Genomic DNA, 25539 nt, shown 5'->3' on the forward strand with positions numbered 1-25539 from the left:
CACGCGCTTTCAATCAATGACAGCGCGCGTCATGTCCGAACTTTCGAATAATTCTCTTTTGTGCAGTACGTTTTAAGGTGATATCTCCTCATCTGTATGTTCCTTATGAAGGGAAAGCCGGATGAGATTGTGCAAGAGAAAAGAAACATTTCTTTGTGCTGTTAACCTGTCTCTTCGGCAGAAATGGCTTCTGAGTTATACTCCTCAAAACCGTCATTTGGGTATCCTCCATTCTTAAAGCGTACTTTGAAACTCTATACACTTTTTATAAAAGGTGGAGAGTGACGAATTCGTTTTCAAGAGGTGCAGCGCTTCTCCTTTTACGAATTCTTTATTTGCGCCTGATGGATGAAACGAATAAAAATTCGTGTATTAGAAGGTCTTTCTCTCTTTGTGGTGCGCTAACACGTTGAGGGTCGATTCCCAGTTGAATATCTTTCGTCTAGGAACGTAATTTCTGACTTTGATATTTTTACAGCTGGTGTCTCAGCAAGACTACAATTTGGATTCTATCTGAATCTCGTCAGGTTTCTCCTAGGAATGAATTTGTCACGAAGGAACGTCTGGAGTCGCGTAGCCCCGTCAACACTTTTTAACTTTCGAAGGATCGGCAACAAACAGTCAATTTTCATTACATTCCACGTATGCGCGCTATTCTAGCTGCCTCAGAAGATGTTCACTCGACTGCCACAGGATGCAAATATTTTACTTTTCTTTTACGGCCATGATGCAAAGTAACCAGCGTGCACACATCGCCTGGCTCCACCCAGTTCTGTGGCTTCAGTTTCAGACCAATCCATCTACTCCCCCCCCCCCCCAAAAAAAAAAAATCTGCTATTGATCGAAAATGAAATTTATACTTTTCTCCTTAATCCTTAATAATGAAGTTATTTCGTGCTACTTTAGTTCTTTGGCTAATTGCTATTTTGCGCGGAGTATCAGGAGAAGCAGGTAAGAGTTCGCATTGGACGACAGAGAGATATTTCAGTCCCAGAGTTAACCTTTTAATTACGTTCAGCAAGCAGTTAAGTTCGACAAGTTCTGCCGCGCTACACGACTCTGGTGCGAAAGCGATTCAAACTGCGGAGCCAAACAAAATTCATAAAAACATGATTATATATTTTTGCGCGACTGTGCTCCCGCGGGGTGTTACGACAATTACTTCTTACTTAACATTAGTGCGAACTTCTCTGTGCCACACTTTTTGAGCGTTAACTAGGCTACCCGTGTTAAATGATAGAAGTAGAATGCTATTGAAGGCGATTACATTTCTTCTCTCCGTTTATGACTCGAGGGCGAGGGTAGAGAGCCTCCCATGAACCGATGCTATAACTGTTGATACCTCGCTCGAGGCTGAGAGTTTAACATGTACACTCTAGAGAATGGGCTTTGACGAAAAACTCGATCTTTAAGGGGCGTTTCGGCTGATACTTCAACCCTATCTCAGCATAGATTCGGGGAATTTAAATATCATGCGAATTTGGAGTTTAATGAGATCGAAGGATCAACGTGAATGACCTATCTCTACTTCTCATGATTCATATGTCTGGATACAGACCACATATTTCTAGGCTGTTATGTGTTGAGCTTCAAAACAACTTCAACTGGATATCCGCCAAGTGATTTATGTCAAAAAGAAATACAGTTCCGGTCACGTAATATATACATTTAGCCAAGTGTAAAGCGGGGCTCTTGTTAGTTTATTTACCAGCCCCTCACCTCACTCGTTGTCGTAGTGTTCATTTCACGGACCAGTCCGGGGGAGTAGTAAGGGGGGGGGGGAGGGGGTTGACAAGGTCTGGTACACGCATGCTAGTCAGCGGAGGGGAGGATGTTGACAAGGTCTGATAAACGCATGCTAATCAGCTGTATTCTCAAGCAGCTGAGGACTGTCGTCGGTGTTCCTGACGTTTTGAACGGATTTTCGAAGATACACTACATCTGAAGATCTTCTTTAGATGTAGTGTATGAAGCCAGTATCAGTTGGAATTATATTCTATTGAGCGTCACTAACATTTTCGGTTTGGGAGAATGAGCCAAACTTGGAAAACACGGAGTAAACGACATTGAGGTGAGACAACACAGGTCGATAAGAACAGTAATTCAGTAAAACAATACGCCAAAATGGAATGGGTCTCTCTTATATCTTCTCTTGAAGTTGCCAGGTTTGACTGCTTGCTCCATTGTTTTTTCTCTACCGTTTCCTCTTCCTTTGATAAGCGTAGAAAGTTAAAAAGAAAAATAACTTTCAACTCGTGTTAGCCTGTTTTTTTGTTTTAAATTCTCCTTTGATATTCACGTTTCATAATTGTCCTCTACCGGGGTCTCGCATTAATTGTAACCTCACGAGAGTGCTTTAAAAATAGCAATTTGCTGATGAGAAAATGTAAGAGGGCTTTCCCTTTTTCATTTGAAAAATACAGACGTTTTCATCTTTCCACAGACTTTCCACGGACTATCCATTTCTCTTTCAGGATTTTCGTCTTTGTTCACGTTATAAGAACATAAATTACGGGGTTTGGCACGTTTTCAAATCTTTGTTTGGTTTCTCTGTTGCTACTTGCTGGCTCGCTTATTCCGAAATTTTTACTTTCAATTAACGAAAAGAAGCTAGAGAGGAGTCCTGGCCGACGAATGGATATTTTAGAGATTGGCAGATGGCGTGACAGCATTAGCTCAGCTCCGTTTTTTTTTTTACTCTGATAAAGCACGCTATTTCAAGCAATGACAGCGCACACTATATCACAACTTTATTGTAAAATATTTTATAACATTCCTCTGCAGAAACTCTTATTGAGAGACCAGCTGAACCAGTTCCTTGGTACTGGTATATCGTACACGAAAGTACAGAAGGAAGAGGGGTGAGTTACTTGATTTTAGTAGCCCATGTCATAAAAACCTCTCTTCCGTGTACTATTAAACATTAACTTTATCACTATTAGGCACATGTATACATGTTTTGTAACAGTAATTCCCACTTATCAAGGAAATCAAGGTAGTAGTTAAAAAAACTGGCAAAGGAAGCAAGCCATGGGCGTTTGAAATCCAAGTTAATGTGGGTAGGAAGATCTTTAGGGAGAAAACATAAGCCCAGAGAGACTAACGCATACACAGTTCATGAACAGTAAGTGATCTAAAACTTTTGCATCTCAAGTCTCTTCGTTACTCAAACCAAGGATAATTTCCCACGATTTGGTCCAGGCATGTACTGTATTCTTGTTAAGATAAGGCATATCTTATGTGGTAAATATTGCATGAACAAGCACATTCGCTGCATTTGAAGTAGATTGGATTATTGTAGAATTCTTGATTTGCGTTGAAAACAGTTAAAGTATATTATTAGATAATTAGACTTTGTTATTCTAGAATTATTGATTCATGTTGAACACAGTTAAAGTATTAGCCCATCTCATAATGCTCCATAGTTGCCTAGTATATGTGCAGATATTCCTAGTAAAGCGTACCTTCAGTACGTGCATGTTTTGCATAGACCATCTCTTTTGGAGTAAATATTTTACTAGTTCATGATTGATCAGAAATTTTTTTTTATTCTCTTGCAGTGGACACATCCTTCAAATGTATCGCCATATTACTCAGTCTGTGACGCTTCTAACAAATATGAGATACCAGAGAACTGGTTAATAACAGACTTTATTAACATCAAGGATGCTACACGACTCGATATTGAAGTGACCAAAACGTTGTTTGGCGTGTGCCTTAGTAATGGGGAGTGGAACATTACAGGTAACTCAGCCTGCCTTTGCAGTAATGGTTATGAGTTGACGCGTGGATCTTCAGACTCTTTCACATGCAAAGGTTAGTAGTGCACTTGAAACCTGGCTTTGCCTCAGAAGCTTTAAGTCCAAAGTAAATATTTAATCATTTAAATGGTTCAATATCTAAATTACAACCCCGTTTGTTCATATTTGATAGGAAGCTTATTAAAGGTTCGATGCATAACTTTCATGAAATTGGACTGTGTAGCCATACTTCGTATGTTCACATAAGTCAATCGGTGGACGTAGATAAGTGGCCTAGGATGTATGACCCGAAAGCGAAGACCTAAGAACAAAGAACCCCTTTTGGCTAAGTACCTTTTCGTTTTGCTTCGTCTTCGTATTTTTCGCAGATGGATGTATTTATCTATTGGCCCGTTACGTTCAAATTCTCTGATCACAAATCGTCACCGAATCGATTTATTTTTAGAGCAGACACGTTAAATTTCGACATGGTCTACGAAGAAAAATACAAATCGTCGAATTCATAAAAAATACAGATCTTCTAATTCTTAAACCCTGCCCCTCCAATTTGTTACTTTGTATTGGTTTATTCTTCATTTCTATTTTTTAGATATGCAAGAGTAAGAGTATTTTAGGGTCTTTGTTTTCAGGTCTTAGAGATTTAGGTCTGAGAACCGCAGGTTAGGGGTTACATCAAAAAAAAAACCTGAATGATTAACGAGTAGGGAAGCTTTGACTGTGCTCTGTCCTGTTGTTAAGCACGCAGGAGGCGGCTGAAGCACGAAAGAAGTGTGGGGAGAAACGTACCTAGACGGGTGTTTCTCCCCACTTCTTGAGTGCGCTAAGCGCCTCCTAAGTGCTTTACAACAGAACAGAGCACAGTCAAGGCTTCTCTATTTGTTTTATAATAAAGAATCCGTTAAATTCCCTACGCATTACTTTCAATTTTCAAAACAAACTTTCTTTCCAAAGCGAACAATAGTGCCGTCAGCGTGCTCTATACTCTCATAAAGTACGCTACAATAAGCCGATCAGAATCTCTGTTAGAATAGTTCAAATAATCTGATTAGCTATACAAGACTAAAGCTGTCAAAAGTGTCAAACTACCAACGTTCAAAAACCATCAAAGTTCACATTCTGCGATAGTTTACAAACTGAAATAGTTGGGCTGGTCGAATTTAACACTTTTGCCTGAAGTTTTTAAGTCTCTAATAAAGAATCTTAAAATGAAATGTTCAGTGAATTTCAGCCAAATTAAGGCTCATAAAAACACGCGAGGTTTTTCACATGACAAGAAAGAAAATAAACTGTTCAAGGCGAGTGTTTTACGAATGAACGACAGCCGAATTCACCGGAACATGAAGATCGCTTGGGATGACAGCACCGCAAAACTCGGCCCAATGACTGATGTGACTTTCCACTCAACGCATTTGAAAGGATATCAGAGCAAGCTCTTATTTTTTCTATGCGGCCTATGTAGTTTCTGAGGCTTGCTTTACTGCGATGACCGGAGATCACCATGATGAGCGAGCCGCGATGGACCTCACCATGATCATATTCGCTCTGACACTGTCATGATTAGTATGAATTTTAACAGTTATGCCAGTTTGGTTATATTTTTCATAATTTCTGTTTTTTTCTGTTTTGTTTTTGAACACAAAACTTTATATACTACACGAGTGTTAGCTGTGTTTGATATTTATTACCGTACGTAAGCTTGCAATCTAACTGGGCGTGAAAATCTTTAAAACTCGGACTGCCTATTTTGTTTTTCCTTTGAGGGTTTTCGTCTCTGCCTACGTTTTAATAACGTGAATTACGGCACCTTGCATGTTTTCAAATCTTTGTTTGGTTCTTCTGTGGCTACATGCCGGCTCGCTTGTTCCGAAATTGCACTTTAGTCCACAAACCATCGAAGTTCACAATCTGCAATAATTTACAATTGACATAGTTCGGCTGGTCGAATTGAACACGTTTGCCTAAAGTTTTTCTAGTCTCTAATACAAAATCTGGAAGTGAAATGTTCACTGAAATCCGGCCGAATTGTGGCTCATAAAAACAAGTGCAAGGCGTGTGTTTTATGAATGAAAAACAAACTCACAAGAACATAAAGATTTATTGGGATGACAGTGCCGTAACACTTGCCTGCTGTGAGTGATGTGGCCTTCCACTCAAACCATCGGAAAGGATATCAGAGCAAGCTCTTAGTTGTTCACTCAAAGTGCGGCCGAGCTTGCAATCTAACTGAGCGTGAAAACCTTAAAAACTCGGATTGTCCATATTGTTTTCTCTTTGAGGATTTTCGTCTCTGCTCACGTTATCATAATGTAAATTACGGCGCTCGGCATGTTTTTAATCTTTATTTAGTTCTCCTGTTGTTATTTGCCGGCTCGTTTGTTCCGAGATTTCACTTTCATTTAACGCAAAAAGCTCTCAGTCAGGAGTGCTGCTAGTTGTAACTGGCATTTAGCAGTTACGGAGAAAAGTTTTGGTATAGCCATTTGCCTTTAGGACATTAGAAACATATTTTCTCTCCTCAGCCTTCGAATCGAGTGGAGATGGTAGACAGTGTGAACTGTGAACTGAGAGTCATTAGGAGTGAAGACAAAAAGAGTTGTTTTGGTAACCAAGCCTCTGGCGATGAATAGTGCCAAGGTTATCATATTGGCCGTGTTCAATTTCGCGTTATCGTGGACCGAGTATTGACTCCTTTCAGCCGCGTTTTACGACTTCATCGCCAACATTGTCCAAGAATATTTGCTTCACGCCCTTCCTTTTCTTTTGCTGAAGCAAAAAAAGCGGTTAATCCTGAGCCCGTTCGGGTAGCTAATGAGAAAACGGGATTCGCTTTTTATTGCCCACGGGCTCTGCCAGCGACATAATAACTGTTATTATAATAAACTAACCTACATGTATCATGCGTGTAAATGCCAGAAATAAATTAACTAACCAAAAGACCTCTCTTGTCAGGAAATTATGAAAATTATGTAAAAGCTTATTGAAAACTGAAATGGCATGCTACTCTTGATACCAATTCCAACATACTGAGACCATAATCACTTGAAACTTTTAATGGATAACCTGTTAGATTTTCGAACCACTTCGTGAAAGCGGTCACCCCTTGGTCCCTGTTTACATTTTAGATAATGGTATTTGCTTATATGCTGGAAAGAAATATTGATCATGATATGCAAAGAAGTTATCAAAATATCAACAAGTCTACGTTCATTTGTCTATCATTGTAATTGTAATGTTTTTTACTTTACATCCAGTCGTTCCAGTAATTAACATAACCATGGTCTTTACCAATGAAGGTTGTACTAATGGAAAATTCAACCAATCCTCATTAGTGACGAGGCTAAAAAAAGTGGTAACCATTTTTTTGTTTTATCTAGCTATTTATATCTAAATTACTAATATTTCTGCAGTTGCGGTATATTACATGCAATCCATGCAATTGCAATTATAGCTTCGGTTGTTTTTCAATTACAGTTAACCACAATTGAAAAAGAAACTTATTTGAATAAACTCAAACATTCCGAGTGAGTCTGTGCGGTGCTTTCGGATGCATGCTCTGATGTGGTGTTTGAAAGACGTTATTAATTACAAATTGAAAATAAACCATCATTTTTATTTTGTAAACATTGATATGTTTACCTGATTGTGCGGGGATCTTTAAAGGTGCTTTTCGATTTCATGTTCAGTTTGCTGTTGTTTCCATCAACAGATGGAAGAGGCTTTTCCTGGGAGTTTTGCAGGTCTCAGAAGTGTGCAGTTGAAAAGTGGCATTAGGTTTGTAAACTGCCTGGATTAGCAAATGAATTATAATTTTCTGGATTCTAAGGTCCTCTTCTTTATTTTAATCCTCATATTTTCTCTTAATAAGGTGTGGAAGAACAACTATTAACCTAGCACTTAAATTTAATTCCAAAACAAAAGAGCAAGATGTTATTGCAGTACTTCGTAATGCTGCCAAAGATGGAAAGCTTGGAGGCTTCAATGTGAGTGCAACAAAAAGGACAAGATCGCAAGCTGATTTCGACACTGGAACTACAGAAGCAGGCACAGTAACGCTTACTGCTGACAGTAAGTTTTAAGTCTTTTGATACATACACTGTAGTTGATTAGTAGCAAGATTTCACAGGATTGTTTATCCCTCATATGTTCTTCAGTGAAGTGGTTAATTGGAGTGGAATTTAATTACGAGTGTATTCAGCATTTGGAACATTCTTCCTATGTAAATGGTATCCACGTTAGCGTACTTTGTTGTATTGATTTGTTAAAACATCATACGTATGTAGTCTAGTGTCTCATTCTGCATGACACCGCAAAAGATAAGGGCTGTAGGGTGATAGGATAGGTGAAGTATGAAATAACAAACAAACAGAACAATGGCGCAAACAATAACTTGCAAGGCCTTTCTTTCTTAACTCCACCAACTAATGAGCTAGGGCACAAGATCTCATCCAATAAAAAATCAACTCGTGTATTTTTCAGTGGTACTTTTACATATCTATGATATTTTTTTGCTACCGCAAGCAAATGTCGCGGGAACGATAAGCCTTCTGCCCGATGTGGTTAGCATTGATTCCTGCTTGTCTCGGTTCTTTATTCAGACCCTTACATGAATTTTGTAAAGTAATGAATCGTTGCTCTTATTTTGGCAGAATACAAAAAAAACTTACATCACAAGAGCAACAAACTAGGAAAGAAAGCAAAGCATTTGAAATCAGGATCCAACATTCACTTACTTTATTTTTAGTTCTCACAAAAAATTCGGCACTGATATGATTGAGAAATGATTGATAAGGTGCTCGTACGTACACGTATGTACTGCATAAAGACTTCCTCAATAATTGTAAAGTAACCACGAAAAGTAATGAAAAATGCTCCCATCGACTGTAGTTCAGTGTAAACCTAACAAATTTCATTTTGCTGGCTCGTAATTCCAATTATTTTTGAAACGTCATAAAGAATAAGTAAGGAAAGGGTACTGGTGGAATAACTGTAATCTAGTTCTCATACTTAGTTGGACTTCTTCCTGTAGGTATCAACATTACATTTTATTAGGCTTTTAAGTAATTTTACGCGAATTAGATAAAAACTTGTATGCGTAGAGAAAGGCATCAAGACTAAACTGGCTAAGTGGAGAATTGCAAACATATTGTTTGTGGAGGCATATATTCATATGTTGTTTGTCTTGTTTTTTCAAGGTGCCCTAGGGATTACTGTTGGTGTGGTGGTTGGATCAATTGCAGCACTGGCGGTTGCTGCAGGAATATTCGTCTTTTTCGCAAGGAAGTTAAGAAAGCGTAGCAGCAAGAACTCAAATGGTAAGAGTAGTATTTTAAAATGCCTGCTTTGGAACACAAGAAAAATTGCGTGGTATCAGGCAACAAAGAAGTTTGTGTTGTTTGTAGCCTCATTTAAAAACAAGGCAAGTTTGGAGATTTCGAAACAGTTCTAACAAATCCCTGTTTTTAAGAGGTAAAAAGATGTGTTTGTCTAACTTCGTAATAAAAGATGTAACGAAATTATTAGATCGATTACAAACTTATTAAATTTAAAAAACCTGAAATTCCTGCGCAAAGAAAGAACATTGAGGAAAAAAAAACAACTCAATACTACTGCGGAAAACATTGAAAACAAGAGTACGTAAAAGTGTCCGCGTCAATTTTCATTGTCAGGGTCTAAGTCTGTGGAAGTTGGATTAGCTGATATTGTGAAATCACGCGCACCGAACGTGAATACCAAAAGATGTGATTTGAGATTCACAAACTGTAAAAAAAAAATTCAACGACAGTAACGTGGTAGGCAAACCCGAGTCTTAAAGCCTCTGAGTGTTTGGGTGAGGTTAGGTGAACACGGCAGATCTCCTGTATGATCTGTTGCGTTCATGAAATACAGACATATCCAAATATTCACGACCGTGATTATATGCCCTCATTTGATCGAGTCTCTATCATTTTAATAATTCAATTATAGCCCTAGACCTAATGACCGCTTTCTGCTTAAATTGTCCATGTATAAAATGAGATAAATGTCAGAAGACATCATTCTGCATTTCCTTTGTACTATTTTATTACTTTCTCTTCACATACTTTTCGAGCTGGTTTTTCATGTTTTTCATACTTTTTTTTCTGTTTTTTTTCTGTTTTGGAATCAGGAAAAAGAGAAAGGTGAGATTTCTAGAACGATGAATTATCGTCGAATTTCATGTTTTGTTGCTAACTGTGTACAACTGTGAACTTGCCTAATGTTAGCATGGATTATGATAATTATGCTCAGAGCAAGAGGGTCATCTAAAGTCAGTTTCACAAAGCATCCTTAACGTGATGACTTTAAAACTGCTCACGAGTGTGGGCTATCCAGACATAATTATCTTTTCTTAGAGTTTGTCCATCAAAGGAAAGGCGCAGATGCCTAGCTCCTAATGTTTATGATACCTTTTTTGCGCCAATACAGTAGCGCAAAATGTGACATGCTGTAACTAATCATTTCAATTCAATCAATTCATAACTAATACTCATGGAGTACCCAGAGGTGTGCTTTCCAGCCGAAAAAATTGTCAACGTGTTTCATCCGATAGAATTTTGATTAGAGAGAAAATATGATATTTTTCTTTAACTTTTAGGAAAATCAGAAAAGCAACTGAAGAAATAGGATAAGTCGTTGTAAGTCGCTTGAAGATTTTAACTTTTAACCTTTTTCTGGTGCAATACAGTATATCGTTGTTTTTTCCAAGAGGGCACGGTAACGAATCCTTCAATCTGATTGGTTCTTAGCGCAGTCCGGATTTTCCTACTCCTGCCAATGGGCACAGTAACCCTTTTATGGATCGCAGAGTGCATTCCTAGTTTCGTTGCAAATTTTTTCACAAATATACGTTGCCTCACCGGCTAGGCAGCATTTTCAAGCGCAGACTTCGGTCACGATCTCAAGCCGTAAGTTGATTAATTATAATTTACTCGCTCTTTCTCAAATCAATCTGGTTGCTTGGATTACCGTTCTGAAGTTTGCATAGAAGTCTTTTAAATCACCGTTATCATAACGCAAATAAAAATGTTTCGGTGAAGCCTAAATCTTTCATTTGTTTTCTCTACTTTCTACTCGCTAAAAAATTATTCAATTTATGGAGGATCTTGCCTTAATTACAGGCACCCATAGGTTTAAGAACAAAATTGTTTAAAGCCTTGTTCGGTCCGTATTGGGAAAACCTGTGCCCTCTGCCTTTTTTTCCCGAAACGGATTGTCTAAGGCTGGTGAATTACATGTATGTACTTTGACAGATATTGGTGATCTAAGTTTATATCATTCTGTCTCAATTGCGAAATTACTATCCAAAAGCACTTTTAATAACACCACTGGAGCTTCATTCTCTTTTAAGCGCGATACGTTTTGTGTCTTTGGATAAAAACTGTACAGTGTTGACAATGTCGTTTGCATTTGATAAAATTATTTATAACCAGCGCGGTTTGTCTTTTAGTCTTCAGTTATTCCTTGTTCACATCTGTACCACCCTCGCTCTGCGAAGCCATAATGGCATTAATATTCTTTTAAGATGCCTCTAAGGTACATTGCACAACTGATGGCAGAGACGAAGCTCAACACCCTGCAAATCTGAACAATCATTAGTGTAATCTGTAGGAAACAGCCGAATAAAAATTAAAGTTTAGTACGTGCAAGCACCTTTTCTCTATTTTTTAAATTTTCAACTGGCGCACTTTCAGTAATAACTCCAAAGAATGGAAAATAGTGTCATAAGTAGTTATGAAATTCCGCTGGGAAAAAGCTGAAAAAAAATGAAAAATTTGATACGAGCTAGCATATATTCTTTTTTTTATTATTAACCCTGCACGCCTCTTAGTAATAGCTTCTATAAAAAAAGGGAAGAAAGTGTCTTAAGTGGTTATAAATTTCCGGATCATACGCTAAAAGAAAGTGGAATTATAGTTATAATGTTATGCAACATTTTCGCATGAAAACTGTATAAAAGAACAACGAAATGAAAAAAAAGAAAAAAATGGAAGATTTGAGACTTTCCGCTGTAGCTCTAGTTAATGATTGCGTTTATTTTTTCAAACTCAAAAGACTGGACTTGAAATGACGGAAGCTTCTCAAAGCCAGAAGTGCTTGGCATTGGATGAGCGGAATCGGTCACCTTCCATGAAAGATTCAGGGTTGGCGAACTCTTCACAACCAAGCCAGTCTGTCACTGAAAACACCTCTCTATATCCATCACCACGTTTTTCGAAGATTCCTTCAGAGCTCGTTACTATAGAAAAAGTCGTTGGTCAAACTCAAAAGACTGGACTTGAAATAGCGGAAGCTTCTCAAAGCCAGCAGTATCTGGCATTGGATGAGCGGAATCGGTCACCTTCCATGACAGATGCAGGGCGGGCGACCTGTCCACAACCGGGCCAGTCTGTCACTGAATACGCCTCCCTATATTCATCACCACGCTGTTGGGAGATTCCCGCAAAGCTTGTGACGATAGAAAAGGTCGTTGGTGAAGGGGCTTTTAGTCAGGTTGCCAGGGCAACAGTCATAGGCCTTCAGGGCAGACCAAAGAAGACGCTTGTGGTTGTTAAGATGTTGAAAGGTATCAAGTACTTCAAATAATTAGATGTGTTTCAGTGAAATTTCGAAGTTAACACTCCCCTCGAAAGACGTAACCTCAAGCAGGTAGCATCAAAAAATTCCGCCTTCTTCTCGATCCTGACGGTAGCAAAGCAAGCCCAGTCTCTCTCCCTAAATATGGAGGGGAAGGTTCGTTTAGTAGTATATCTATTCTTCAATCAGTATTCAACTAAACGTGACCTCAGTTAATAGATCAGGGTCGTGAGACAATTTGAAACCAGGTATTAACCATGAATGAGTTGACCAGTCCTGTGTACTCGAAACACGACAAGCGTCTCACGTGGCCTCAACATGAAACTTGAACGTTCGTTGTCAGCTGGTTCAGCACCCTCTGATATCAGAAGTCGTAAAATTTTCCTCCAAGTTAATCGGAAGAACTACTTTTTTTCCGCAAGAACTTATCGACACAAACGTTTTTAAGTAAAAAAGTAAATTATTGTCAACAATCAACTCTCCTCCCTCCCTCTATTCAAAGGTAGCAAACCTCAAAAACTGCTTTTTCCGAATTCAAATTGACATAAGGGTCGTCCCTTTCGACATGAAACGTCAGTGGGAAAAGAAAAATCCATGTTTCTGCTGAGAGTATGCCGCTCAGCAATTGCTTTGCAGAAGTCTTATTTTTATTAAATTAAGTATCGTTAAAGCATGGTGATACTGGTACAGCAGTGGAATGAAGGGTTTTGTCATTGTATATGTCGACTGAGAACTGTGTTTAAAATTATATTTACTTGTAGAGTGTAAACGAAGTGTTATGGTCTCAATTAGGTCGGTCTCATTGAGCTTTACACGTGAGCCCCAAAGATAAACTTGTTTAAGATATTTCATAACATTATGACTATTTCACGACCTTATGATTTTGAATAAGATGTTCAATCACCAAGCAAAACAGAGCTCAGAGTCAGAAGGGAAATTTGCGACTTAATTCGATTCAGCAAGAGAACGTCAACTGACATCCTCTTGAGTTCAGCTACTGCTGTTGTTTGTAAAGGTAACAGCTGTTGGGTGATCGTCTTGCAGATGACGCTTCTGAGTTGGACAGGAAGGACTTGATGTCCGAACTTCGATTGATGAAGGAACTCGATGCTCATCCTCATGTCACTGAACTTCTGGGATGTGTCACGAAATCTGGTAAATGTGGAAAAATATACTTTAAAAGCCCAAACAATTATTTTCATCATTTTCCAGCAGATCTCTTGCATAGTATAAACATATTTCATGTTTCTCATGCACTACAGAGCCATTGATGGTGTTGATTGAATACATTCCCTATGGAGATTTATTGGGATACCTCAGAAAGAGCCGTGGATTGAATGATACTTACTTCGAAGACCCGGATATCAAACCACAAACAAATCTGACGACAGAGCAGCTTATGAAGTTTGCGTGGCAAGTTGCCGATGGAATGTCGTATTTGTCATCGATACCAGTAAGCAGGAACGTTATCTTCTTACTGAAATGTTACTTTGACACATGTTGCTGAAATCGGACATTGGTCCCGACTTTTTTCTTTTCATTAAATTCTTCTGGATCCCCCTTAATTCGTTTCAACATTAAAGATTTGATTTTATTTGTCGTAGATTATCCATCGAGACCTTGCAGCTCGTAATGTGTTCGTTGGAGCGGGGGAAACGTGTAAAGTGACAGACTTTGGTATGGCCAGAGATGTCCTAGGTGATAACATTTATCAAATGAGGTCAAAGGTACTTAACTATTTTGAGCCAAAAGTTGGTGTCGAAATTAGCTAGGGAGAGTGTTTGTCTGTATTTTAGATTTGCAGTTAATCACTAGCTCTGTTTGCTGTTCTCCAACATATCATATTACCGCTAGAATATGTCAACCAAGGTAGGGATGTGTGATCAGTCTACTACACGCAAAGACTTTCATTCTTGCTCTTTTCTGCACTTTTGCCGATCAGTTCAATATGCTTTTCATCAAGGGACGTATCCCTCTGAAGTGGACAGCTTTTGAGGCGCTGCTTTACGGGAAATATTCTACCAAAAGTGACGTGTGAGTACAAGGACCACATAAACATTATTTTTTAAGTTTAATGGGAATAGCCTCTGGGAAAAATTAATGGCTTTCTTCCGTAAGTACCGGCCCGGGATCAGATCATATGAGTGCGCTTCCCACAACGGCTTACAGAGGATGTTAAAATTGTTTCCAAAGACAAGAACGATTATTTCTCTAAATTTATGCCGTTTGTTCTACAGGTGGAGCTACGGAGTTCTCCTCTATGAGATTTTTACGATTGGTAAGTTAAAGAACTGATGGACAGACCACTAATTTTAGCCTTAAAACTCGTGTTGACCCGCCAAGAAGTCGGTAGGCTCAGCTGGGAAAAAGATGAGCAATGGTGCAGGATGTTTAATGTAAAGCTATATTTACAAATGTTAGAACATTTTTGTAAGGTGTATTTTGAGTAGCTTCTCTATTTCAGGTGGCTCGCCGTATCCAAAGATGGATGGAAGACAAATTTTAACATCGCTAGAAGCGGGACATAGAATGCCTAGACCACAACACGTGGATAATAAGATGTATGAAAAAAGTTTGTCCTTGTTGTTGCTTCTCTTACGACACCTTTTCTCTTAAAATAGTTTTTTGAAATTAGGGTCTTGAGAATTTTTGGCTGTAGTCAAAATTTAACTGGCTTTACCTGTTGAGCCAGTCCACCAACGGGAAATGTTGGAATAATACGAGTTTGTATCTTGTGATTAGTAATGGTAAAGAGACCGTGTGGATTCGAATCGGTCTGTATTCTTGCGTGTGATAGCGGGAGTCCAGTTCCTCTACTACGGATATGATTACAGACCGAATTGGACGACACGAAGTCTTATTATCAATTGATCATAAAAATTACAATTTCTGAATTAAAAAACTGACAAAGGAGGCGTGAATTGTTTAATGTCGCTCCGAAATTGTCCACAATTCAAACATAAACATTCGCCATTTGGGAGAAAGCCCAAATTTAGGAGTCTGTACATTGTTTCTATGGTGATTGAAACCAAGTTTGTGATTGGTTGATTTTAAAATACAACTTTGAATGTCCGATGAATGTTTTAAGATAACATAATTGCTGATAACTACTTTGCAAATGAATAAATGGAAAATAGGAGTTTATAAAACCAATCACAATAAAGGAAATTGCAATTTGTTGTGATTAGTAAGAAAAGGACCAAATGGTCCTACTATACCTTTATGGAAAAATCACAACCTTTTTAGACCTAATAACGCCCTTACTGATGCCACCAATAAGATGCTGAGATATTCTTGACGTTATTGTTAGGTATGACTTAATGACAAACTGTTGGAAACACGACCCTAACTTGAGACCATCTTTTGAGGATATGAGGAACACACTGAAAGAAATGGAAGACCACCATAAGGTAGAGTTGTAGATTTTTCAAAGGGAATTTCTAAACTTTGATCGTAGTTTGCTCTCGCACATACAAGATACACATTAAGAGTATCGTTAACCTCTAGTTGGCAAATCTTGTGTATTGCCACAGTTCTTTAGAAAATTACAGGAGTTTGGAAGCTTCTTTAACTAAATTCTGAGGTAAAAATGACATATCGGAATTCCATCGATTGTTCTTACATTAGTTCTAAAGTTGTTTTGAAGACACGGAAATGGGATTGATTGTGTATTTCATGAAATTCTCTGAGTCCATCGGCGAAAAACCTAACGTAAATACGAAGTCGTATTCAGGTAGTACAAGTGTGCTCCTTTGAACGTCCAGTTCACCTATTTTTAAATATGATTTCACCATTAATACACTCTTGTGGGAGGAAAAAAAGAAAAAGCTTTATTGCAAGCTTAAGAGAGTATGCAACACTCTAAATACTTGACTGTTTTTTTCTTTTTTTTTCAGGGCCTGATAAATTTAGAAAATTACGATGATCGACTCTATGTTAATGTTGACGATCTTGCCGAGTAAGCGATTGCATCCTCATGGAGCACAGGATGGATTGATAAATCTGAGATTATAAGCTTTTTTGGATGAGGTTTTAGTCTTTCATGTGTTAATTAAGCAAGTACAGAAACAAAAAATAACAGCGACGCGAGGCAAAGTATAGCTTTCAAATATTTTTATATGTATTTTTTTTTACTTTTAGTCTTGAAAAGACAAACAATTCTCTACACAAGTATATCAAAGTGGCTACCCATGATTTTTTCATCAGTGTTATAAATTTTGTTTTTTCAGACTAAGTACCTATTTTTGTGTAAAATGCGTCAAAAAAATGATTGTTTTTCCAATAAATAACCTATAAGGCGCGATAAATTTTGTAGCCATGTTAGCACGAATGTATTTTTTGCCCATGTGAATAGTTTATTATGAAATTCTCGGCTCCGAATATTGCATTTTTTAGTGTTCTGAATTGTTCAGTTAATTCCGTTTATCAGCTCGTACACCAAAGTACCTCACATGGAAAACAGTCCACGCGAGTGTTGCCAAGCTTAATTTGCTTATAACTGAAGCGAAAATTTTTCCGGTGCAATAAAAATAAGGTAGACCAAATATAAGTCAATGTCTTATATATATCAGTAATAGATGTAGAAGTCACAAATTTCAAGGTGACACTATTTAGTTAAGGGTACATATCTTTGATGTGGAGCACCTTTCCACCTTGTAGAGATCATTAAAAGCTTCTAAGACATCTTTACCTGCTGTGTTGGTGAAGGTGTCATACTGGGGTGTATCATGTCCACATTGCCTTTCAATTTTGTTGTGGACTGGATCATGCGACGCACCACTAAGGATCAGTTCAGGGGCATAAGATGGAAACCCTTCTCCTACTTGAAAGACCTGGACTTACACCTTTGCAAAGCAAGTTGGCCTCAACATTAGCAGCAAGAAGATCGAAATTATGGCGCTGAATACTATCAACACACGCCCAGTCCAGATTGATCACGAAGAACTTCCTTACACCGACATATTCACCAATCTCGGCAGCATCATCGGAAGAGATAAAAGAACTGACCTGGACATCCAGAGCCGTCTTAACAAGGTCAGAAACTCACTCAAAACAATGATTAAGGTATGGCGCTCCTCTATTTACAGTACTCGCACTAAGCTGAAACTTTATCACAGTTACGACCTGACAACCTTCCTGTACGGCTCAGAACGTTGGCGCTTGACGGAGAAGGATTTATCAAAACTCTCCACATTTCAGACCAAGGGCCTACGCCTTTTCGGGCCCAATATCATCTTAAATAAAGATCTCTTTGAACGGTGTAGACTTGAACCAATGGTTACCATCCTGATGAGGAGATGCTGAAGGTGGATTGGACACGTCACCTTCCCTGAAGTCTCCATAGCAAAAACTGCCCTATACTGGACACCTTAAGGGAAACACAAGAGGTACCGCAAGCCAGAGGACAATCATGAAACGCAAACAATTTAAAAAGTAACAGGTTTAAACAGGTAATCTTGAGGCAAAACAGCAATTTCAGTCATGTGTAAGCTTTAAGGTTTTGTAAAATTTCATTTTCGGGCTTCCTGTCGTGTCAGGTATTCCGCAAATTAGTGCGCTCTCCATTCTTGGGGTTACTTTCTAAGAAGATTTCCGATTTACTACAAATGCAAGAAATAAGCCAATTAAAACTAACAAATGCCTTTTATACAGTGCAATTTATATAATTGGTTCTCACTTATAATCTATTGGAGGACAAACGTTTAGATGACGTCATCATTAAAACTTTTTATAATTCTTTATTATATAAAACAAATAGATTCCAAGTTACCGTGCGTCTGTTCAGTAATAGATCACAGAGGACGTCAAAATGTGGTAAGAATATCAGTGATACACTCGGCTGCGCCCCGTATGCCACTTTTTTGTTCTTACCACCTTTTGACGTCATCTGTGATCTATTACTGAACAGACACACGGGAACTTGGAATCTATTTGTTTTATATAATAAATAATTAAAATATTCTCTAGAGATTTGTATGGTTGAGGACAGCCGCAAGGCACATGTGTTCTTCTCGAAGTATTGTCCCTTGATAGCCAAGTGCATTATTTTCAGAGTATACACAACAGTGATATATTTGAAGTGAGAGGAGTACAAATAGAGAATATTGAAAATAGGATGGTTTCTCAAAACAGTGTGAATGAAATCACAAACTTTAATCTAAGTTGTGCTGTAGCTTTATACTCTCTTTGCTAACTCCAAATGGAAACAAATCAATTGGAGGGTAATAGTACAAAATATGCTGGTGTATACTTCACAGGTTCCTGAGAACCACTCTAACAACCCCATAAAATTAATAGTTCATCTGCTAATAAGCTTTGGTAGTGACTTTTTGTTTTCTTTTGGTATTTAAAAAAATAAGTAATTGGTTTTCTTGCATGGGTTAATAGCCATCACCCTAAAACTTGGGGTTTTTTTATAATTAAAAGCTTTCTCAGCCTGGAATCTTTTGTTAACCAAGAAAAATAAAACATAAGAAGACAGCCTATTTGGCAAATGGCTCAGCCCACTACAAGTCAAAACTCAAAAAAGGAAAAAGAATGGAAATAATGTCGAGTTACATTTATTGAAGAAATAGCCATTAATGTATGGCACTAACTCCCCCCACCCCACCCCAGAAAAAGGTCTTTACACTACATGACAAAAGCTGTTTTCAGCTCTCTGTATACATCTGTGAGAAACCTTCATCTCTGGCATAGCAAGACAGAAAACAATTACAGGATAAATCAATAATTGCACAAGAACTTAGGCCCATGTAGGCACAAAGAAAAAAACAAAGTTTCTTTCCAACAAAAAGCCCATGTAGGCACAAAGAAAAAAACAAAGTTTCTTTCCAACAGAAAGCCCTAGTGAACGCAAATATGCGTCTAATTGTCATTGAAAATGTGCTTCGCTTTTGTCGGCCGCCACAAACATCCTGAGAAGGAAAGTGTAAAAGAAAGGCCGAGTTGGTTGAGCAACCGTTTAATTCTCATTCAGTGAAGCTCGCGAAAGTGTCTGAAGAGGAAAGTGAAAATGAAAATCTTATCATGGCCAAATTACTTGCCACAGACGAGGGTGTCTTACCAGACCCAGCATCCATATTGAAATCGAACTGTAGTAGGAACCTCACAATATTTCCAGAGTTCACCTCTCCAGATGTATGCAACTATCTTCTGGGAAAGACTGACGAGTACTCTGAAGGAACCTTAAAATCTTTTAAAAGCCTTACGGGTTATAAACTGTTCAAAGATGGACATGTTCTGGACCAGTTCCTCATGGCGTAGAACATTTACCTTTCGGAAGCGTAGTATCAGAACCATTCGTGTTACTTTTCGGTGTTGCCTGTTCCTGGCTGCAAAAGTGCGAGTGATCATGGTTTACTGAAGTCGTATCAGCACTAAAGTCCACGTAAGTCTCTATGGAGTCCTCAACATCGAGCTTTCTGGGACAAACTTTCTTGGCTTGCGGTTGCTCATCACACTGTCTCTTCCTATCGGCAAGACGCTTCGAACGCGAACTAACAGTGTTCGTAGATTTCTTTGGGTCAAAGATAGTCGGATAGCAGTCAGAACGTACACTTTTTCAACCAGAAATTGAAATCTCGATGTCACTTTCCTTAAAATGTAATGAACAGATTCTTGGATCGCCGAGTGTCTTGAATTTTTATCTGCTCGCTTATAGAAAACTTCTCACTACTTACGCTCATTGGGCCTTGTAGGAAAGCAAAAATAACTGAGATCCGGTCTTTTCTTACTCCTACTACGACAAAGAGCAATAGCACAATACTTGACCACGGTACACGCAAAAATAAACTGTAATGGACCCCAAAAAACGCCGAGAATTCCCGATTTATCAAACGCAGATGGCTTTCCTCGCAGTGTTTGCGGTGGTGTGTTTGTTTTCATTATTCGCGCCGTATTCCTCGGAGCCTCGCTTCGGTGTTGGAGTTTCGTCACCAGTCTGTCACGCTGAAATTAGGCCGTTGTTTCTCAAATATCGTTGTTCAACAGTGACATCTCATTTCCATCTACATCTGCTTTTATTATGTTGGTAAAATCTGTACGTTTACACTAGACTGTTGCTCCCTAAATTTCCTGGAAGTAATGCAATGTTATGTTTACATTTATCGCACAAAGATCAAAGTGATATGCCTGAATATGAGAGTAGCAATGTGTTCTCTCTCCAGAGTGAGCAATGGGAACATGATTCAGGTGAGTAGACTTAAAATGACAAGGTCATGTAAATGTGAATTTTATGAATCTCTTCATTCATTGTTTTGATTTTTACCTAGATGAATATGTCTCTGTGAATGCCAGCCTGCACTTAAAATTTAATCCTTTACACCCAAACATCACCAGACATATTCTCCCTACTGTTCTTTTGTTTGTTTAACAATCAAGAACTTCGTAAGTTGGTGATCATTTCCTTTATTCTCCTCATCATAAAGTTTGATCCAGGGATGATGTTGCAGGGAAAAATTAGATGCTATATATAGTCACTCATAGGGGTGAAAGGCTTTAGTGAAGATGTACATTTCCATGCGAATGTTGGTCATTTCGCTGACGGTTGTTTTGCAAGCGTCTCTAGTCAGTTCCCAAATGAGTAGAAGTCAGTTCGCAAATGTTGTCACGTCGCTGTACAAAGAATGCTTTTGAACATTATATGACCTTTTGTTTTCTTAAAATTTAGCCTTGTTTCGTTTTGATTGTGTGATTATAAAATATCCTTTGGCTAGCCACACGAAGAGTTATTTCAGTTTAGTTTCCTTTACATCATAGAAGTATATTAGGCCTTTTTTCACGCGAACATTTTAGTTTTAAGGAGTTGTCCCTGGAGTAAAGAGGAGTTTTATAGGAGTCTTTCAGAATTTTTTTTTTTACAACTTGGAGTTCATCCCTGGAGCCAAGATCAGACGTAAGTCACAATCATTAGTTGTGTTTTCTGTTGTCAGATTTGTGGTGTAGCTCATTTCCTTAGCTTAGACAGATCGTGCATTCCTTTTAGTTTTCACTGCAAGTGTTGTAACAAGTCACCTAGCCTGATTACATGATTTAGTCCAATAAACGTGTGTAAGAGTCTGCTGTCCATTCTGTACTTCACTGTGGTTGACCTGGTAGACCCAATTACGCTGCACCCCGTGTCTGCCGTGCTGGGAACGCGACAAATGTTATAAACATTTCTATGTGTAGAAGTCAGTTCACACACTTTGTAGATTTGAGATGTCAACATTTGAGCATACAAACTAACTCTCTAGCTCAAGTCATACAGTCTTGTAGTTGATTTCACTCTATCACAGCGTTTGCATGTTGCATGTTGCATGTGCACTGGCTGTAATATGCAAATAATTTATCTTGATTTCATGACTTATCATCTGTGTCATTTATATGTCAAACAACAAGATTTATAAAGAAAGATCACAATATTTCCAGTTAAGTTTGATTGTAATTCTTGGTTTAGTTATGGTTAATTCTATCATCCTGAATGAGCATGAATTCTAGTGTGCTACACTGGACAATACTTTAGACTTGAATATTTCTTCAAGCTAGGCCAGTCAGGACATGGTACAGAGAGCAAAGTCAGAAAAAGCAAACTATAGCTGACCACATACTAATCCATACATTTTATTAATAACTTTTTATATTCATGATGTCTTTAATGCAACAATTTCCTTGTTTAGACTTGTACATATGTAGATGTCACTGACACATATTATTTTAAAAAAATTCCAGTGCTTACAACAGTTTTGATGTGCAGTAACACACAACCAACATTTCATATACATTTGAATGATCTGGAAGTACATTTATGGAGGTACTTGTTTAATGGACACACTGCTTCACGTGTCTGCTTAACACAGCTTCAGGGAATAGAAGTAGAATGCATTGTACATGTATGTTGTATATGTAACAAATGCTCTGTTTGTTTTGTGTTGGCAAAATTAAATACCTGACTACAGAGTGCAAAAATATACAAAATGTTCTATGAATGTTATTTCAACTGAGGTTGATTTTTGTCTCTGCATTTTCAGATTAGTGCAAAAATATGCAAAAGGATTATGTATCTGCTGGTGAGTATCATGCTCATGACTTTGTGTGAATTAGCCCAACAAAGTTTTAAAATGGTATGTTTGAGGTAAAATATTGATTTGATGCAAAACACCATCAGACAGCTTAAGTTTTACAATTTCTAAGGTTGACATCCATATTTATTATTCATTGCAACAATGCTTCAAATAGATGCCTATAATGGGTTTTTTCATTGATGGTATTTTTTGATTGGCATATGTTTCAATTTGCAGTCTTTGTTGCATTCACAGAAAGCAACATTGAATATTCAAGGCGGAAATAATATCATCATGATTCAGAAAGGAATGTGGTAGCTTAATTATTTTTAACCACCAGCTTGTTTGACCCTTTTACTCCCATGAGTGACCAAGACAGAATTTCTCCTTACAATATCAATAGAATATCAGGCAAACAAGTGATGAGAATAAAGAAAAATATCAGTTAGAGGATTATAAATTTATCCAATATCAAATTCTCCAAACTAACATCACAAGAACTGTATGGCAGACAGTAAGGAGAATTACAAATGAGATCTTGGGAGTTTAAGGGTTAATAAATGTCAGTAATAATTTATCTTGGTGACACAGATCTAAAGCTTGTAGCATGTAAATGACTTTGAGGTGTTTAGATATTTCATATTGATATTGTATATATATATATATAGATGTATAACTGTACAATATGCTACCTGAGTTGTATTATAACAACTGTTACTGTAATCCATAGTTCCCTTCAAAGTCCAGAGTATGAACTCAAAAACTAATGTGTGTATCAAGTTTTGTCTGAAGTATTTCTCTTGTGATTGTGGAGTTCAATTACCTACTCTAAAATTAATGTTAATAAAAATTTCATCATCATGGATGTTGCAGTGACAAGCAAAAATTATTAGATGGCTGTTTACTACTGCATTTTCTCATTCAGTTTCTTACTTCAGTCACAAATTGATAAAAGCAACAGTAACACTAATAACCACAAAAAAATTAAAGCTAAGAATCATTAAGTTTAAAAGTGTTAAGGCACTGAACTTTTTCACATGGAAGGAAAAAGATCACATCAATCAAGGGGAAAACACTAAGATTAAACCAAGTTATGCCTTCCAGTGCTTCTCTCCTGGTGTTGAGATAAGAACTTTAAGCCAGTTTGGGACTGGCAGTCAGCTATTTTTGAAAATGCTTGTGTGCAGTGTGAACAGTGACATTTTCTTCACTGTACATGTAGCTTTTATAATTCTTCAGATGTCATATATTTTTAAGATTTGCTTTGGATTTTTATGTTTTTACAAGATATGGCTATTAAACATCAAGAAAATCAGATCCAAAGGGGACACAATAAATCAACTGTCATTTTCCACTTTCTAATATTTGATGAGGTTTGAGAAAATCCTTCTTTTATTTGATTCTAAAACCTGGGATTCATGTCAGGTAAGAGTTAAGTTGACAAGATTCATACTGAGATGAGACTACATGAGTGAGTTAAGGGTTGGTGTTTATCTATTGCTATGAAGCAGTCTTGGATGCATTGGAAGGTGCAATTTTATGGCTTTTCAATCTGGTTTAAATCATCAGTTTGCAAAAATTTTGTCATATCATAGAATCTAATTCTGTCTGTGAAGTGTACTTTTCCAGCCAAAGACAAGGATTTACTGAAAAAAAAAATTATTGCCAGGAACATGCTTGCATTAAATTGTATGTTAGGGAAAAATAAGAGTAAGACACTCTATAACTGTAATTGTTTAAGTGTAGTAGTAAATGTTTTTGTAAAAGATAGTTAATTGTTCATGATTATAGATAGGCATGCCTATTATTATTTTGTGTTTCCAAATCCTGGTGATGTCTGTTTGAAGGGAAAATTATGTTTCAAAAGTTTGCCTGACATACAACTCCCAAATTTCATCTTACATCATGTTTGAAGCAATTTAAGATAATGATGGATTATAATGAAATCTTTATTTTGCACTGAAACTTTGAAAATTTCTTAAATTTAACAAAATTGATTCCATTTAGTTTTTAATCATCTGTTACTTTACATGAGTAAAGAAAGTCAGCTTTAATAATAACTTAATGCATGTGTATACTGCAATATCCATGATGAAATTTGTGGAGAAAAACAGTCTGTAGATACTTTCAAGCTTCCTTACAATGAAACCCCCCCCCTCCAATTTAGAAATGGTAATATCATTATCTGTTACTAGGGCGTTAGTAAACCAATGTTGTTAAATTATCTAGTGGTATGTTACTACGTGTTACTTCAAGACAACAATTTTGTAAAAATGGAGGTTAGCAAAATACTGTTTACAGTTAGTTACATATATGTATTGAAGCCCTGATTCTTGCATGATTGTTGTAAAGGTTTTTCACAAGCATCAATGGTTGTACTGTATTTAACTCAGTACTCAATACTCAATCTTTCAAAATGTATTGATCACAATTTTAGACAGTAATTTACACTGTTAACCCCCAGAGTTTGAGCCGCTGCATGTGGTAGGGGAATATGGTACCAATTTTTATCCCTGATTGTGTTTTATTTTTTCATATCTGGCAGCAAATAAAGCAAGTCCTGCATTTGCAGTCTGTTAATTATTGTTATAACAGTGTAGTCCGGCTGATTACATATGCGCCAGCAACCGCATTTTATGTTAGTAAGTTTTTGACTATCACTAGATATAAAGGGTTTTAAAACCATTGTACTTCTTTTGTTAACACTCTCTTATTACCTATTAACTGTATAGCTTTCGATTGATATACTACTTTATATTTTTTGTCTAACCTCACTAAAGTTTCAACTGTGTTGTTCCGGCAGATATTGATATTTACTGCAACTGGAAAAATTTCGTGTGCACAACTGTCGCATATATCGATAATCTTAACTAACTCCTTGCCCTTGGTTTTCATTCTTGCACTGTGTATTAGGATACTTGTATACACCATTCACAGCTTGGCTGCTAGAGAGTGAATTCAATATTTCCTGAAACAACACATGTCGATATTCCTGTACTTTAAGAAACTTAGAAGAGGAGCAGGTCTCAAGTAAATAATTGTCAATATTTTATTAACTTACGGTAGTGAAGCAATAAATTACGTTCCAGGGATAGAAATGTTTATCAATGTATTGTTGTTGCTGCAATTTATCCGCGTTAAATGTT

The 25539-nt window shown here is 37.4% G+C and overlaps 2 protein-coding genes and 1 long non-coding RNA gene across 3 annotated transcripts; all 3 read left to right on the forward strand.

Annotated features, from left to right (window-relative positions):
* The first annotated feature begins 881 nt into the window (after positions 1-881).
* LOC149043952 (uncharacterized) lies at positions 882-9207 on the forward strand. The gene is made up of 7 exons (XM_089209963.1): positions 882-951; positions 2785-2861; positions 3561-3816; positions 7013-7110; positions 7468-7532; positions 7627-7826; positions 8954-9207. Exons 1-7 carry the CDS (start codon positions 882-884, stop codon positions 9205-9207), a joined length of 1020 nt encoding a protein of 339 aa, XP_089066089.1.
* A 2499-nt stretch (positions 9208-11706) lies between these two features.
* Positions 11707-18006, forward strand: LOC149043953 (tyrosine-protein kinase SRK3-like). Its single transcript, XM_089209079.1, has 9 exons — positions 11707-12342; positions 13398-13508; positions 13616-13806; positions 13958-14080; positions 14317-14387; positions 14591-14631; positions 14818-14914; positions 15664-15763; positions 16250-18006. The coding sequence occupies exons 1-9, from the start codon at positions 11844-11846 to the stop codon at positions 16313-16315; spliced, it is 1299 nt and encodes a 432-aa protein (XP_089065205.1). The 5' UTR covers positions 11707-11843; the 3' UTR covers positions 16316-18006.
* Positions 18007-20304: 2298 nt separating this feature from the next.
* LOC149043954 (uncharacterized) lies at positions 20305-22229 on the forward strand. Its single transcript, XR_016187524.1, has 3 exons — positions 20305-20543; positions 21147-21246; positions 22062-22229. It is a non-coding gene; the product is annotated as an uncharacterized LOC149043954 (long non-coding RNA).
* The last annotated feature ends 3310 nt before the right edge of the window (positions 22230-25539 follow it).

This window comes from Pocillopora damicornis, chromosome 6, assembly GCF_964200805.1.
Source record: "Pocillopora damicornis chromosome 6, jaPocDami1.2, whole genome shotgun sequence".
NCBI lineage: Eukaryota > Metazoa > Cnidaria > Anthozoa > Scleractinia > Pocilloporidae > Pocillopora > Pocillopora damicornis.